This window comes from Leopardus geoffroyi, chromosome B1, assembly GCF_018350155.1.
Source record: "Leopardus geoffroyi isolate Oge1 chromosome B1, O.geoffroyi_Oge1_pat1.0, whole genome shotgun sequence".
Taxonomy (NCBI): Eukaryota; Metazoa; Chordata; class Mammalia; order Carnivora; family Felidae; genus Leopardus; species Leopardus geoffroyi.
The window spans coordinates 184,156,551-184,171,392 of record NC_059327.1 but is presented as its reverse complement, the minus strand read 5'-3'; the positions used below and the strand labels follow the sequence as shown (position 1 = coordinate 184,171,392).

General features: G+C 37.2%; 1 protein-coding gene across 3 annotated transcripts in view; it reads left to right on the top strand.

The window, feature by feature from the left end:
* TBC1D19 (TBC1 domain family member 19) overlaps positions 1–14,842 on the top strand; it is a 147,650-nt gene that overhangs the window by 44,460 nt on the left and 88,348 nt on the right. For all 3 annotated transcript variants that reach the window (XM_045474319.1, XM_045474321.1, XM_045474320.1), the window contains 4 exons: positions 793–867; positions 2,110–2,173; positions 3,359–3,405; positions 7,877–7,987. In XM_045474319.1, the coding sequence (XP_045330275.1) occupies positions 793–867; positions 2,110–2,173; positions 3,359–3,405; positions 7,877–7,987 (297 nt within the window). The remainder of the gene's footprint in view (positions 1–792; positions 868–2,109; positions 2,174–3,358; positions 3,406–7,876; positions 7,988–14,842) is intronic.

The window sequence follows — 14,842 nt, the reverse complement described above, 5'->3', positions numbered from 1 at the left end:
GACACATTCTAAAAGATAACTGGCCTGGAGTCCTCAAAAAAGTCAATATCATGAAAAAGAAAAGGACAAAGAGACTCTAGATTCAGCTACATGGAAAGAGACATAACAACCAAATGTAATGTGATGCATACATTTTTAATGGATTCTGGATTTTAAAAAACTATAAAAGATATTTTGGGGACAACTGGAAAAGTTTGAATGTGGGCTGAATATTATGTGATATGAAATATTATTGCTAATTTTCTTAGGTGTGATGGTGGTATTGTGTTGATGTAGGAGAAGGTTCTTATTAGAACATTCATGCTGAAGTATTTAGGACTGAAATGTCATGTTAGGAAAAATTACAGTATAATAATTTCTATAAAGTTTTATTTTCACTAGGTTATTAATGGGATTTCTGAGTATCAAACGTTTACAAAATACTTAAATGTAATTTACCTTTTTATTATCTGCTATTTTTTCTTAAAATGTTTATCACCCTATGTGATTTCTTCCTCTTCTCCTTTTTTTTTTTTTTTTTTTTTTTGATCTGTCCTCATTTCCATCTTCCTCTAGAAAGTCAGTTCCGTGAGAACTGAGACTTTCTTTTCATGGCCTTATTCACAGCACTAAGGATAGTATCTGGCACATAGTAGGCAGTAATTAACATTTGTTGAGTGAACTAATGAATGAAGATAACCAATCTCAACCAACCTTACCATTTCTATATAACTCATAATATCTTTAATTTTTTAAAAATTAGTTTTGGTATTGTTAACCAGAAACAATAATGAGTTGTTCTCTATATTTCAGGGAAGTTGGGAAAAAAGAATTTTGAAGAGTTTAAATAGTATGTGCACTGAACTGAGTATCCCATTGGCACGAAAGGTACTTTTATTTTTATTTTTTTTTCAAAAGGTACTTTTAATATTTAAATATTTTATTGTGAATCGAGTGCTAGAAGTACCACGAAGTTGTAATTGTTAGACAGATTTATCTCTCTTTAAACAGTATATCAGTTTGTTTTGAAACAAAAATCTGTAAAAGGCCAATTACGTGGATGTATTGTATATAGATTTCTATTATATAGGCTGTAATACTTTCTGTAATGAACATATCTTGAGAATAAATAAAAATACAATATATAATCTACGTATAGATTATTTAGAGATTTGGCTGTAAAGGTTATACATGTTATAAATGCACTTGAAAATTTTTAATTACCTTTGGTCTCCTTATTTTTGGCTAATCAGCACAATAGCCATATGTTTTGAATACGAGATGGAGTTTAGGCACGTTATCCTCTTATAATAGCCAATATGGTACCATCTTTCAGTGTTAACATAGGAAATGGAAGGATGATTGGTCATCTCTCTGCAGAACTATTTAGTTCTAATAGTAGTACCATTAGATCTAAAAGATCAAATTCTCAACATTTGTCTGTCACTGTGGGCTTTGAGGGGGAAGATAAAAAGGGAGAGAAAAGCCACTCGAGGAATGCTCTGGATTCTTTTTGGCTGCTCACGAGTAGGAGAGAAGAAGTTTCTCTTCGCTTTATTTTCCCTACCTGCTATTTATTCCTTGCTAGTAGACAGGATATAGTGGATGAACTTTAGATAATCTCCAAGGACAAGTCACGGAAGGCACCAGAAGGATGGTATTTTAAAAAAGGATAAATTTCTATGGAAAACTGCCTAAGTATGTAGTATTGTGTAATATACTGTCTTTCATGTAGGAAGATGATGCTACTGACCCACAGTCATACTCTCTTGGCCAGTCCCCCTTGCGATGCATTTCTGAGGTTGCTGGATGGGGTAAGAGATGTAGTATGTGGCTAAGGAGCAGTTTTTCTTTATGAAATTTACTGGCCTATAGAGATCATTTCTCTTCTTATCTTGGACTCTTTAGCACCATATTCTAACTGAGCCATTGAGACTAGATATAATATCATAGTTAAATAACAAAAGTTTAAGAATAATTCCAAAAAAAGTTCACCATGTGCGGTGAAGTGATTTTTTTCTTATGTTATGGTAACTAATTCAACTTTTTAGATAAGTTATTGATTCTTATTTTTCAGCTGCATTGCTATGCTTCACAAAATGAAACCAATTTTAAAATTACCTTTTTTAGAGGCCAGTTGGAGAACAGAAAGAACTTCTCAATAAATGGAATGAAATGGGAACTGATGAACCAGGTATATGAACAACCTTTTTCAAAATGTGGTAGTAGGAAAGGTTGCCTTCTTAATTGTGGGTCCAAAGCAACAATATTAGCAATTCTTTTGGAAAGATAGCCATTTTCCTTCCCCACTAATTACTGTCATCTACTTTGTTTGCTTAAACTTCTACCGTGCAGTTTAAAAATCCCTATCTTTGGGGGCACCTGGGTGGCTCAGTTGGTTAAGCGTCCAACTCTTGATTTTGGCTCAGGTCATAATCTCACAGTTCGTGAGTTCAAGAGCCACATCAGGCTCTGTGCTGACAGCATGGAACCTGCTTGGGATTCTCTCTGTTTCTTTCTCTCTCTCTCTCAAATAAACATTTTAAAAAAATTTTTTTTAATTCCTAACTTTCACCAGTGTTTTATAATATTTTGAGAATATTTAAGTCAATTATCCTTTTTAAAACAGCATTTGAAAACATTTTTATAAAAGAATAGATTAAATCATTCAATGGATTTCTTAGATTCATAATTAAGGTAAATATTTTTCAAGCTTTAATAACATTGAGATGTTAAAAATAGGTTAAGTGGTAAAAAGTTTTGAGACTTCTAAAAAGTTTTTAAGAATTTATTTTGGCTCATTTTAATGGTTAAAATAGAGTCAATTTTATAAACATATAATGGGTGACAGCTATGTCTCATTTACTGTGATCAATAGATGCATAGAATTGTATTGGTAGACATGTACATAATCCCTCACCACTCCTCTTTAAAAATAAGCATGGGGAACCAGGCAAGAAATAAGTACTGTAATAGAGAAAGCAGTGTGTTATAGAAATTCAAAAGGGAGAACAGTTTAATACAACTAGAGGAATTCGCTAAGAATGTATTATTTGTATTCTAGGTACTTTGAGAATTCTCATATAGAACTTTGTTAGACTGACATTGTGTTTTCGATTCAGTTATAAATTTATTATAAATTTATGAGGGGAGACACTTAATTTCTTCTAGAATAGGTCATTTAGGCCGTCAAGGGAAGAGATTGCCCTTTCATTTTTGTGTTCCCAGTACTTAACACAACGTATGACAAATTATTGATACTCCGCAAATGTCTGAATTAATCCAGCTCCATGGCCACATGTGAAAGAATCATTAACATTGTTATTAATAAGGATTCTTATATTAACTGAAATGTTGTTCCAATCTATCTTAATTCCAGATTTAAGCCTTTTCAGACCTGTTTATGCACCCAAGGATTTTCTGGAGGTAGGTTGTATTGGATCAATATAGGTATATTAATGGGAATAAAGTGGAAGAAATGATATGAGGATGTCTCCAGGCAGAGGAATCACCAAGTACAAAGCCCTAGAACCATGGAATGACATGATCAGATTTGTGCTTGAAAATTGCTTTTGGAAAACACACTGGAATGTGGAAAGATTAGAGGCAAGTAAATCAATTAGGAAGATTTTGATTAAAAAATACTAACTGTAAATCAGGTAGCTTGTAAATCAGGTAGCCTGCTGCCTAGCACCTATAGATGCTCAGTGAATCTTTTCCCTTTTTAGTCCTTCCCTGTTCTAGTAGTTTAGACAAGACACGAAAAAGGTCTGAACTAAAGAACAGTGTTGGAACTGGATAGAATTCAACAGATTTGCAAGAGATTTTTAGGAGGGTTTGGGAACTGATTAGATGTGGGGAGTATGAGAAAAAGAAAAGATAAGGAAGATCTTTAAGTGTCTAGATTGGGTAACTGGGCAGAGAGGTACTACGTCCTTGGGATAGAGAATGCAGGAGAAGGAACAGGTCTGTTAATAAAGATGATGAGCTTAATTAAGTTTGAGAAAGCATATCGAAAATAAAGTAGGTTAGCGCTCACTAATTATTTTAACGGACTTACCTTTGATTCCACTCTTTCTCTTGTACCTTACACGTAATCAGCAAATCCTGTCACTTTACCTTCAACATGTATCCGGAATTCAACCACTCCTCCCTCCATCCTCCTAATGTCTTCCTGCTCTACCCTTGCCCACCTAGAATTTGTTCTCAGTGCAGTTTCCAGAGGAAGCCATTGCAGTGCCATTCCAAATAAGCCATCTCTGGCATCCGGCAGCTTCCCATCTCATTCTACTTAAAAGCCAAAGTCATGACAGTGGTGCGAAACATGCTATTTGATCTGATACCCCATTACTTCTCTGAGTTCATCTCCTATTACTTTCCTCTGATTTGTTATACTCCATTTACTTTAGCCTCCATGCTTCCCCCTGGCTTCCTGCCATCTGAGGGCCTCCGCTCCTCTTCTCTGCTTACAGTGCTTTTTCCCCAGATACTTGTCTGCACGTTCCTTCACTCCTTATGTCTTTGTTTAAATGTCAGTTTCTCAGCAAAGCCTTCCCCCGCGGCTCCCTGCTTGGGACTCCTTTTATCCTTTTCCTACTTTGTTTTTCTTTATAGCAGTTATCATTATATAACATATTCTTTTTCTGTTTTCCTTATTGCCTGCCTTCTCCTATTAAAAGTAAGATTCACGGGGCGCCTGGGTGGCTCAGTTGGTTAAGCATCCGACTTCGGCTCAGGTCATGATCTCGTGCTCTGTGAGTTCAGCCCCGCGTCGGGCTCTGTGCTGACAGCTCAGAGCCTGGAGCCTGCTTCGGATTCTGTGTCTCCCTCTCTGTCTGGCCCTCCCCCGTTCATGCTCTGTCTCTCTCTGTCTCAAAAATAAATAAACGTTAAAAAAAAATTAAAAAAAAAGTAAGATTCACAAGGGCAGGAGCTTCTCATTCTGTTTTGTGCACTGTTGCAACAGTTACAGAGTCCGATAATTGAAGACTCACAAGACTTCACAGGATGCAGCCACAGAAGGCATTCTTTCAGCAAGAGAAAGAAAGCACATGCAAATACGAAGAGATCCAAACTTCTAGGCTCAGCTCCCAGGGCTCTTTCTCAGTTGCAGAGGATGAGCTTTGTCTTTGGAGTAGGAACCGCTAAGATACAAGTGAGATACACTGGTCTTGGGAGTCAAGGCGCAAGGAAGGTTTCCCAGGGGTCTTTTATATCCCCACTGGTAAATCAGGAGAAGCTAGCAATCTGTGCATTTTCAATAAGCCATGTGAAACTGATATGGACTGCCTCCCTGGGACATTAAGTAGCACATTATAAATGACTAGTTCGTGTATTTCATCCCATCTTGGCCAAGGGTCACCACCAGACATCCAGGTGTCCCTGGAGATAAGCATGGAGCTACCACAAACCAGCTGCAGGTTAATTGCTCTATCTCCAACCGATAGAACGGTGCTTAGCACATAGCTGCTCAACAAATAGGTGCTGAGTGAACGAGTAAATGAATGAATGAGTTTTTCACGTTTTACTTTTAGTTCTTTTCTGAACTGTTGTCTTTGAAACTAGTTTGCCAGCATAAAATATACAGTTGATGCTTGAACAACACGAGGGCTCTGACCCCCTGCATGGTTGAAAATCCACATATAACTTTTGACTCCCCTCAAACTTAAGTAGCTTAGTACTACTGTTGACTGGAAGTCTTATTGATAACACAGCCAACACATATTTTGTATGTCAATATGCATTATATACTGTATTCTTACAATAAGTGTGCTAGAGAAAAGAAAATATTAAAGGCATAAGGAAAAGAAAATACATTTACAGTTACTGTACTGTTAAAAGTCTGCATTTGAGTTGAAGTTCAAACTTGTGTTGTTCAAGGGTCAACTGTCTTCTTTTAATTCTAAAGAGAAGTTAGTTTGGTCAGAAACTGCCTTTATGGTGATGGCATTATTTCTCTTAGCTTGTTAAAGATTTCTCCCAAACTCTTCCCTTTTCTAGCACTTCAGGGCTGAAATTTCATGTAATTTTGTATGATTATCTTTAACTGTTTTCTCCTTGATGGTCATAATGTTCTGTTTCTTTCAGGACTGTTGATGAATTGATCCTTTTATTATTTATGCTGAAATTCTTCTTTAACTAAAGAACATTTTCTATAATTACATCTGTATAGCTTCTGCATTTCTAATATTTTCTCTTTTCTATTACCCATGTATTCATAGTTTCCCTTTTCTATCCTACGTGTGTGAGGTTTCTGTGCAGTATGATACATGATTTATGTTATTAGGCTAAAATTGCATTGTTCCCTATTAGTCTGCATTTAGCGCCGTTGATTCTTTGCTATATTTGTATTTATTTTTTTTTTAACAAATACTATTGACATTTTTAGCCTTAATTTAGTGCTTGCAGTTTTGGGAAACTGTTTTGGCATTTTAGCACATTCCATTTTATCAGTGATTAGTTATCAGCTCATTAATTCCTTCCTCAGATGTGATAGTGTTTGTCACCATAATCTCTTTTGCTGTATTCTTTTTATTTTTTTTAAGTTTTTTTAAAAATTCAGTTAATTAACACACAGTATAATATTAGTTTCAGGTATGTAAAATAGAAAGCAGCACTTCCATACAGCACTCAGTGCTTATGACAAGTGCACTCCTTAACCCCCATCACCTACCTATTTACGTCATGCCCCCACCCGCCTCCCCTCTGGTAACCATCAGTTTGTTCTCTGTAGTTAAGAGTCTGTTTCTTGACTTGCCTCTCTCTTCTTCTTTCCCTTTGCTCCTTTGTTTTGTTTCCCAAATTCCACAGACGAGTGAAATCACATGGTATTTGTGTTTCTTTGACTGACTTACTTCGCTTAACATAATACTCTCTAGCTCTGTGCATGCCATTGTACTGGATGCTTGATTTTTTTTTTCTCAAGAGTTTCAATTTAAAAATATTTTTTATTATAATTATTCTTTCCCCGAAATGTATGTTATTGTTAGAAAAATAAGAAAATATACATAAGGAGAAAACTTTTAAAAAATTACCTTTAATGCCGTCACATAGCAAAAAACATTACGTTACTACACATTTTTTAACTTCATATATTGTGAATATTTTTTCATGTTATTATATATATTACCTGCGTTAATAGAGGCAAATTACATTATATTTTATTATATGAATTAACCACAATTCATTTAAGTAATACCCTCTAATGGAATGTTTAAGTTGTTTCACATTTTTCTGTAATAAGTAGTACTTCATTAACATTCTTTCTGCACTGTCTTTGCGAACATCTTAATTATTTGTACTTATAGAATTATTTGTACTTAATTGTACTTATAGAAGTGCAATTCCTACATAAAGGATATGTAAATATCTAAGACTTTTTTGACCTGCCTAATTTTAAAAAGTATATAAATTGTTAGTTTGGCTTCTGAATTTTTTTTTCCTTGTGGGTTTGATTTAGAGGCGATACTCTGCAATATTATTCTACTATTTTTCTAAAAATCTTGTCAATATCTTGTTTTTTCAAAGGGCTAGAGTTGATTCTGAAATTTTTTCTGGCAAATATTACAATCAAGCAATTTTGATTTTTCCTTCACCTTCCCTGGTTAAATATTCAAGCAGTTTTGATTTTTTATTACCATCAAAATGTTTTTCATTCTAACTAAATTCTTTTAGACTTTTATATGGTAGATCATCAGAATATTAAATTTAAGGCATGTTTATGATATTTTAACATTTCAATATAATTTTATAGTTTTTTAGAATGTAATTAAAGTACATACATAGCCCCAAATAGTTTTTAATTTTGTGGTGATACACCAAGAATATCACTGCCAATTTTATAGGTGTAAACATCCTATAAAGAAACTAACCAATTCTGTTGGATTTGTTTTTAAAGGTGTTAATTAATCTTCGCAACCCAAATTATGAAAATGGTGATTCTCTTAGTTTCAGGACTCATTTGGGTTTAATCCAAGTTCCTCTGAAAGTAAAAGACATCCCTGAATTGGTAAGTATCAGCATTTCAAAATATTGCATATTTTAGAAGACAACCATTAGAGAAACATTTTAGTGCTGCAAATATCTAAAACAATAGGGCTGTCTGCTCATTAAATAATGAAGTGAAAAGCTTCTTTTTTATTGTAAATATGTTATATAGAGAGTGAGTTGCTTTGCTAGTAGGACTAAAGATGAGTTTTCATGCACTTATAAATGCTTTTGCTTTTTCCTCATTTTAATCAAAAACAAAGATTTATAAGACAGCTTGTTGGGATTTAGGTACATGATATATGACAATAAAATTGATTGAGGGTCGCCTGGGTGGCTCCCTCGGTTAGGTGTCTGAGTCTTGATTTTGGCTCAGGTCATGATCTCATGGTTCATGAGTTTGAGTCCCACATTGGGCTCCGTGCTGCCTGCACGAAGCCTGCTTAGGATTCTCTCTCTCTCTCTCTCTCTCTCTCTCTCTCAAAAATAAACTATTAAACTTAAAAAAAAAACTGATTGAAATAAGTTGTGAATTTTATTAAGAATATTTAAAGAATGTACATTTTATTTAATTCAACCAACCTGTATTAAGCTTATCAAAATGAGGCACTGAAGGAGATAAAGGGAAAGGAAGATGAGTTAGAGACGGTCTTTGCTCTGGAAACTGTCACATTTTGGTGAGGAAGTTAGTTTTAAAGTAGAGCAATTATAGAAAGGTGGGGAGAATTCCTGAATGGAGCTAAGAAATTATCACTCCTGGGGCACCTGGGTGGCTCAGTTGAGCATCTGATTCTTGATTTCAGCTCAGGTCTTGATCTCACGGTTTGTGAGATTGAGCCCCCCTCCCTGTCCCAGCCCAAGCTCTGCAGGGACAGTGTGGATCCTGCTTGGGATTCTGTCTCTGACTCTCTCTGCCCCTTGCCTCCTCGTATGTGTGTGTGTGTGTGTGTGTGTGTGTGTGTGTGTGTGTGTGTGTTCATGTTCTCTCTTTCTCTGTCTCTCTGTCTCAAAATAAATAAACATTAAAAGAAAGAAATATGAAATTCTCACTCCTTCTTTTGTTAATCATCCAAAACAATAAGGAGCACAGAAATTTAAATACCGCCTTTGGTGAAACTAGCAAACAATGTGTAGCCCTGTTAGCGTGTCAGGTTAGAGAACTGGGGGGAGAGTGGTACATGGCATAAACATGGAGGAAGGTCAAGCCCTACTGCGTCTCTCTAAGAGGTGGGAGGTGCGGGTGAGAGGCATGTCAATAATCACTCAGCTGTACATCTTCCTTGTTTTGTTTTGCTTTATTATGCTGGAGTTGGATCTTACAGACATTTTTCTTTCACTAACTGGCTTGATGTTAGGCTTTATCAATAGAGGGTTCTGGAGGGACACCACAAGACTGTAACCAGAGAAAGGAGCTTCCCTTGCGGTCCCTGTGTTCGGAAGCCAGCAGATCAGCATGCAGAAGCCAGACTGTACCCTCTGACGAGTTTCTTCACCAACCTCCCACCCCTGCACGCATTCCTGGGGCAGCCATTTTCTTTCCTTGAAAGACTGAATCTCATGGAATCTAAAAAAGAAAACAAACCAACAAAAACCAGAAATAAACTCACAGATACAGAGAACAAACTGGTGGTTGACAGAGTGGAGGGGGATGAGGGGGTGGGCAAAATAGGTGAAAGGGATTAAGAGGTACAGACTTCTGGTTACAAAATAAATAAGTCACAGGGCTGAAAAGTACAGCATAGAGAATACAGTCAGTAATAGTGTAATGACTTTGTATGGTTACAGATGACAACTACAACTTATGGTGAGCATTTCATAAAAAAAAAAAAAAAAGTCTAAATCTCTGTCTTGAGGACAAGGAGAACCCTTTCCTGAGTTCTTGGTTCCCTTTTCATCAGTCTAGAAGTCATAGTTACTTTCTGCATCATCTAGTTTAATTCTATTTTTCCCTGTTCACATTTCTGGGATGATTTCTATTTTCCGGCTGGATACTGACTGATACAAGAAGCAAGACGATTTTCTCCATAGAACTTTGGAAAGCCTCAAGAACACCACATGATATAGAAGGCCTTGGTGAGCCACAGGGTTGAAAATGAGACTGTGTGAAAGTCTGTATCAGGAGAGAGTAGACCCCCATACTCCTACCAGCTTGCATATTCAGGTGACTTCTCCTTCCCCACGGGAGACCAGAGACAGGTTCTTTAGAGAAAAAGAATCATAAAGGCTAAGAATTTAGCCACTTCAGATTTAGAGCAGTACAAGAATGAGGCACTGTTTTGAAAACAGAGAAATTAAGTGAGAGTTGACCAAATGGTGAGGCTAATAGCCTCATCCCCTACCTCCATCACTATGCCTGCAATTCTCTCTCCCCCCTGCACCTTATGCCCAATCCTTGCAGACATAGCTTCCAGTCAGTTGTTTATTGCCTCGTTCCTAAATATGACCTACCAGCCCAGGATCTGCAGATACTTGAAATTTTCCAACTTGAAAGGCAGACACCAAAACTAAAAAAAAAAAAATTTTTAAAGCCAGTTTAGGGAATGAGTACTTATCATGAGCTTTAATAATGGTTTCAGGTTTGAATTTATGTTCACACTCACAGGATACAATAGGTCATAACCTGGCGTCAGATTCACTTAGATTTGTGGAATAATACAGGGCAGAAAACAGCATGTCAGTATGTCAGGTAGCTTTTCTCCAGGAGTCCTTACAGCCAACCCTATGCTGCCTCCAGCCCCCACAAGGAAGGCAGGCAATTGTAAGTGACGAAAGTGCCTAGGTACAACAAAGGGACGTCTTACACAGGATAGGAACTGTTTCTTGTAATGCACGTGGGCATAGCATCCAGGGCCTCTCGAGACACCACAGCAGGCAGCTAAGGCCTGTGTTTTCCAATAGATTTTTATAGTCCACTCAGTCTTCTGTTTCAGATGTAATTTATCATCAAGGGTCATATTTTTTTCAGAAATTGCATTGCTTAGTAATGTAGCTGGCATTCCTAGCCACAATTCATGTGTGTGTGTGTGTGTGTGTGTGTGAGAGAGAGAGAGAGAGAGAGAGAGAGAGAGAGAGAGAGAGAGAGCCAGCACATTTTCAGGGCAACAGTGCTGGGAGAAGGTAAACCCAAGGTCATCTTCACATAGACAAAGAGGTTAGCCTGTTAACCATTTCTTCCCAGTAGAATATTTAAACCATTAATATTCAGAGAGAAGATACAACTCATGAAACAAGAATTACACAAGAACAGAGTTTCATTAAAACAACAAATGAGAATAAGAAAGAACTTTCACAGGGGTGCCTGGGTGGCTCAGTAGGTTGAGCGTCCGGCTTCGGCTCAGGTCATGATTTCACGGTTTGTGAGTTCGAGCCCCATGTCGGGATCTGTGCTGACAGCTCGGAGCCTGGAGCCTGTTTCAGATTCCGTGTGTCCCTCTCTCTCTGCTCCTCTCTTGCTCGTGCTCTGTCTCTCTCTCAAAAATAAATAAATAAACATTAAAAAATTAAAAAAAAAACTTTTACAAATCAAAAATATGGTATGCAAAAAAAAATCAGAAGAGTCAAAAGCAAAGCTGAGGAAATCTCTATGAGAAGACAGAACACAAGGAAAAAAACCAAAGAGATGAAAAGTAAGAGGGAAAATTTTGTTTTTTTACTTAGATGATCAATCCAGAAGGGCTAAAATCTGACCAGTGGGAGTTCCAGAATGAGAAAACCGAAGTAATGGAATTATTAAAATCCCCAAGACCTGAAAGATAAGAATCTCCGGTATGAAAAGGCCCACCCAATGTCATGAATGAAAGAAGACCTGTATCAAGGCTCCTGAAAGGAAAACTAAAAACTTGTCATAGAAGGAAGACAGAATACATATAAAGTGTCAGAAATGAGAGTGACATCTGACTTCCCGGCAGCAAAACTGGAAGTTAGAAGATTTTAAATAATCTCTTTAACAATCCAACTGATTTCAAGCCAAGAATTCTATATATAACCAACAGTTAATCAAATGTGAAGTTGGAGTAGACATTTTCAGATATTTAGGTGATGTAAAATGTAAAATATCTACTCTTATTTGGGGAACTGTTGGTAGAAGTCTCCAAAACAAGCTCATAGATACAGAGAGCAAAGTAGGGGACCCAGGAAACAGGGTTCCGACCTAAGAGAATTTCCAAGATGACAGTGACAAGCAGTTTCAGGACAAAGGGTGTGCAGCAGGACCAGAGCGATTCTAGATTGGAGCAAGAGGCTGGAGGGTTCCAGGATGACCGCCTGCAAGAAAAGTTGGTACAAACTTGTTAGGTTTGCAAAATTATATGGTGGAGGATCTTTTCAGAGTTCTTGAAGGGTATAGGAAGAGATAAATGATTAGAGAAAATTATATTAGTGAAAAAAATGATTTCATTATCAGCTGCGTGTACCAAAAAAAGTAAAATAAAGGAAACCTATTTATAGCATACGACACGGCTCAGCACTGAATAATATTTAAATAGTCATAATGCAAACTTTTAATATGGATTTAATCAAGAATTGATATATAATTATATTGGAATGTTGGACGGAGGAAAAGCGAATGTACATGAGCTAAAATATTTACAAGAAAAATCAATAGATACCTAAAATTGATAAGAATAGCAGTCTATATTTGTTAATTGAAATCTGGAGATAAATACCAGAAAAAAAAGCTGAAAGTGGTTGTTTCTGGATAGTGGCCAGTTTGTGTGTGTGTGCGCGCGCGCGCACACGCACATGCATATATTGGAGGAATTGTTGTTATATATTTTTTAGCTGACTTGACTTCTTAAACTATTTGCTGCATGTGAAGGCAGTATAGCATGATGGTTAGTTGATTATATTCTGAAGCTACCTAATTGGGGTTTAAGTTCTTGCTCTGCCCCTTACTGGCTATGTGACCTTGAATAAATTTTCTTGACCTTGAGCCTTAGTTTTCTTATTTGTAAAAATAGGGATAATAATATCTCATAGAAGTATTGTGCAGATCGGTAAGTTAAGATCAAAATTATGGGTTGAATTGTGTGCCTCAAAAATATATGTTGAAGTCCTAACCTGCAGTACTTGTGAACGTGACCTCATTTGGAAATAGGGCCATTGCGGATGCAGTCAAGCTAAGAGGATGTCTTATCAAAATAGGGTGGGCCCTAACGCCAATATGACCAGGTTTTTATAAGAAGAGAAGAGACACAGAGGAGAGACATACAAGGAGAGTGTCATAAAACAGTGGAGGCAGAGATTGGAGTTACGCATTTGTAAGCCAAGGATCACCAAAGATTGCCGGCAATACCAGAAGCTGAGAAAGGCTTGAAACAGATTCTCCCCAAGAGTCTTCAGGGAGAGCTTGGCCCTGTTAACACCTTGATTCTGGACTTCTAGCCTCTAGAACTGTGAGAAGACATTTTGTTGTTGAAAGCCACCCAGTTAGTGATACTTTTTTTTTTTAATGGCAGCACTAGGAAGCTAAAATAACATATAAAGCATACAGACAGTACTTGGAACTTAGTAAGCAGTATATAACTATTAATCGTTAATATTACAACTTTGTTAAACAATTTTTAAGAAGTTATTTTAAAAAGTGTTAGAAGTCCTTTTAGTAGCAGTTTATACAAAGTGTACAGAAAAGGAAGCGGCAGCTTCTTTTCCTGAAAGTGGTGGGAAGTCTCTATAGGGGTACTGCCATTTGGACTAGCTTGAAGGAGTTTTCTAGGTAAAGAAGCAGGAAAAGGACACTGTATGAAAAGGTCAGCATGTGCATAAGTGGGACTAATTATGTCTTCTGTCTGACGAGACCCAGAACTGATGTGGCTTCATTCTTAGCTATTGAACAACCAAAAACCTGTGGCTAATTTTCAAAAGAATTGTGGCTATACCCACTAAGAGTATGGTTAGTCCTTGTCTTCCTGCTCTCACTAGGGCTAGTTGTTCCTGCCCTCCCTGAGTCCTGCGGCCTGGCAATAACAATTCTGACTCGAGGTTTGGTTTGAGACCTTGGTCTCTATATGAGTATTAAACTTTGTTGTGCTCACTGAGTCATACGATCCTATAATAGATGGCTTTCAAACCTAGTTCACAATATTATGTAGTCTCATCCATGTTAAAACGACATTTCTTTTTTAACGTTTTTATTTATTTTTTTTGGGACAGAGAGAGACAGAGCATGAACGGGGGAGGGGCAGAGAGAGAGGGAGACACAGAACCGGAAACAGGCTCCAGGCTCTGAGCCATCAGCCCAGAGCCTGACGCGGGGCTCGAACTCACGGACCACGAGATCGTGACCTGGCTGAAGTGGGACGCTTAACCGACTGCGCCACCCAGGCGCCCCACGACATTTCTTTTTTAAAACAACTTAAAGTGAAGTCGACTCATTCCTGTTTACTAATTCAGTCACGTAGAGGCAACCGGTTGGAATAGAGCTCAGCGGTGTGGTTCAGTATCATTATTGAGCCCCTCTGCTACATGTCACTGAGCACTGTGCCAAGTACTGGGCGTGCAAATATGTATAAGAGACAGTCCTTATATTCTCGGAGCTTCAGGTTCGTGGGGAGATGAACAGTAACAAAATGATGTGATTATGTACTTTGCTAGAAGTTTATAAAAGGTAATACATGTATGTAGAGAGTTGCTTATATCAGCCTGGAATATCAAGAAAGGCATTCCAGAAGGCCTAATACCCAGGGGGAGTTTTGAAAGAAATCTGAGATTAGGGCCCAAGTCTGGTGATGTTGAGTGAAAAGTAGTCCAGAGCAGTGAAATAGAAAATGGATATTCAGAGTTCTATTTCTGTGCCTTATTTCTGTGTCTTAGCAAAAGTAAAATTCTCCATTGTGATTACAGAAGGTAATATCGAAATGTTTTTGGACCTAGGTCCCTT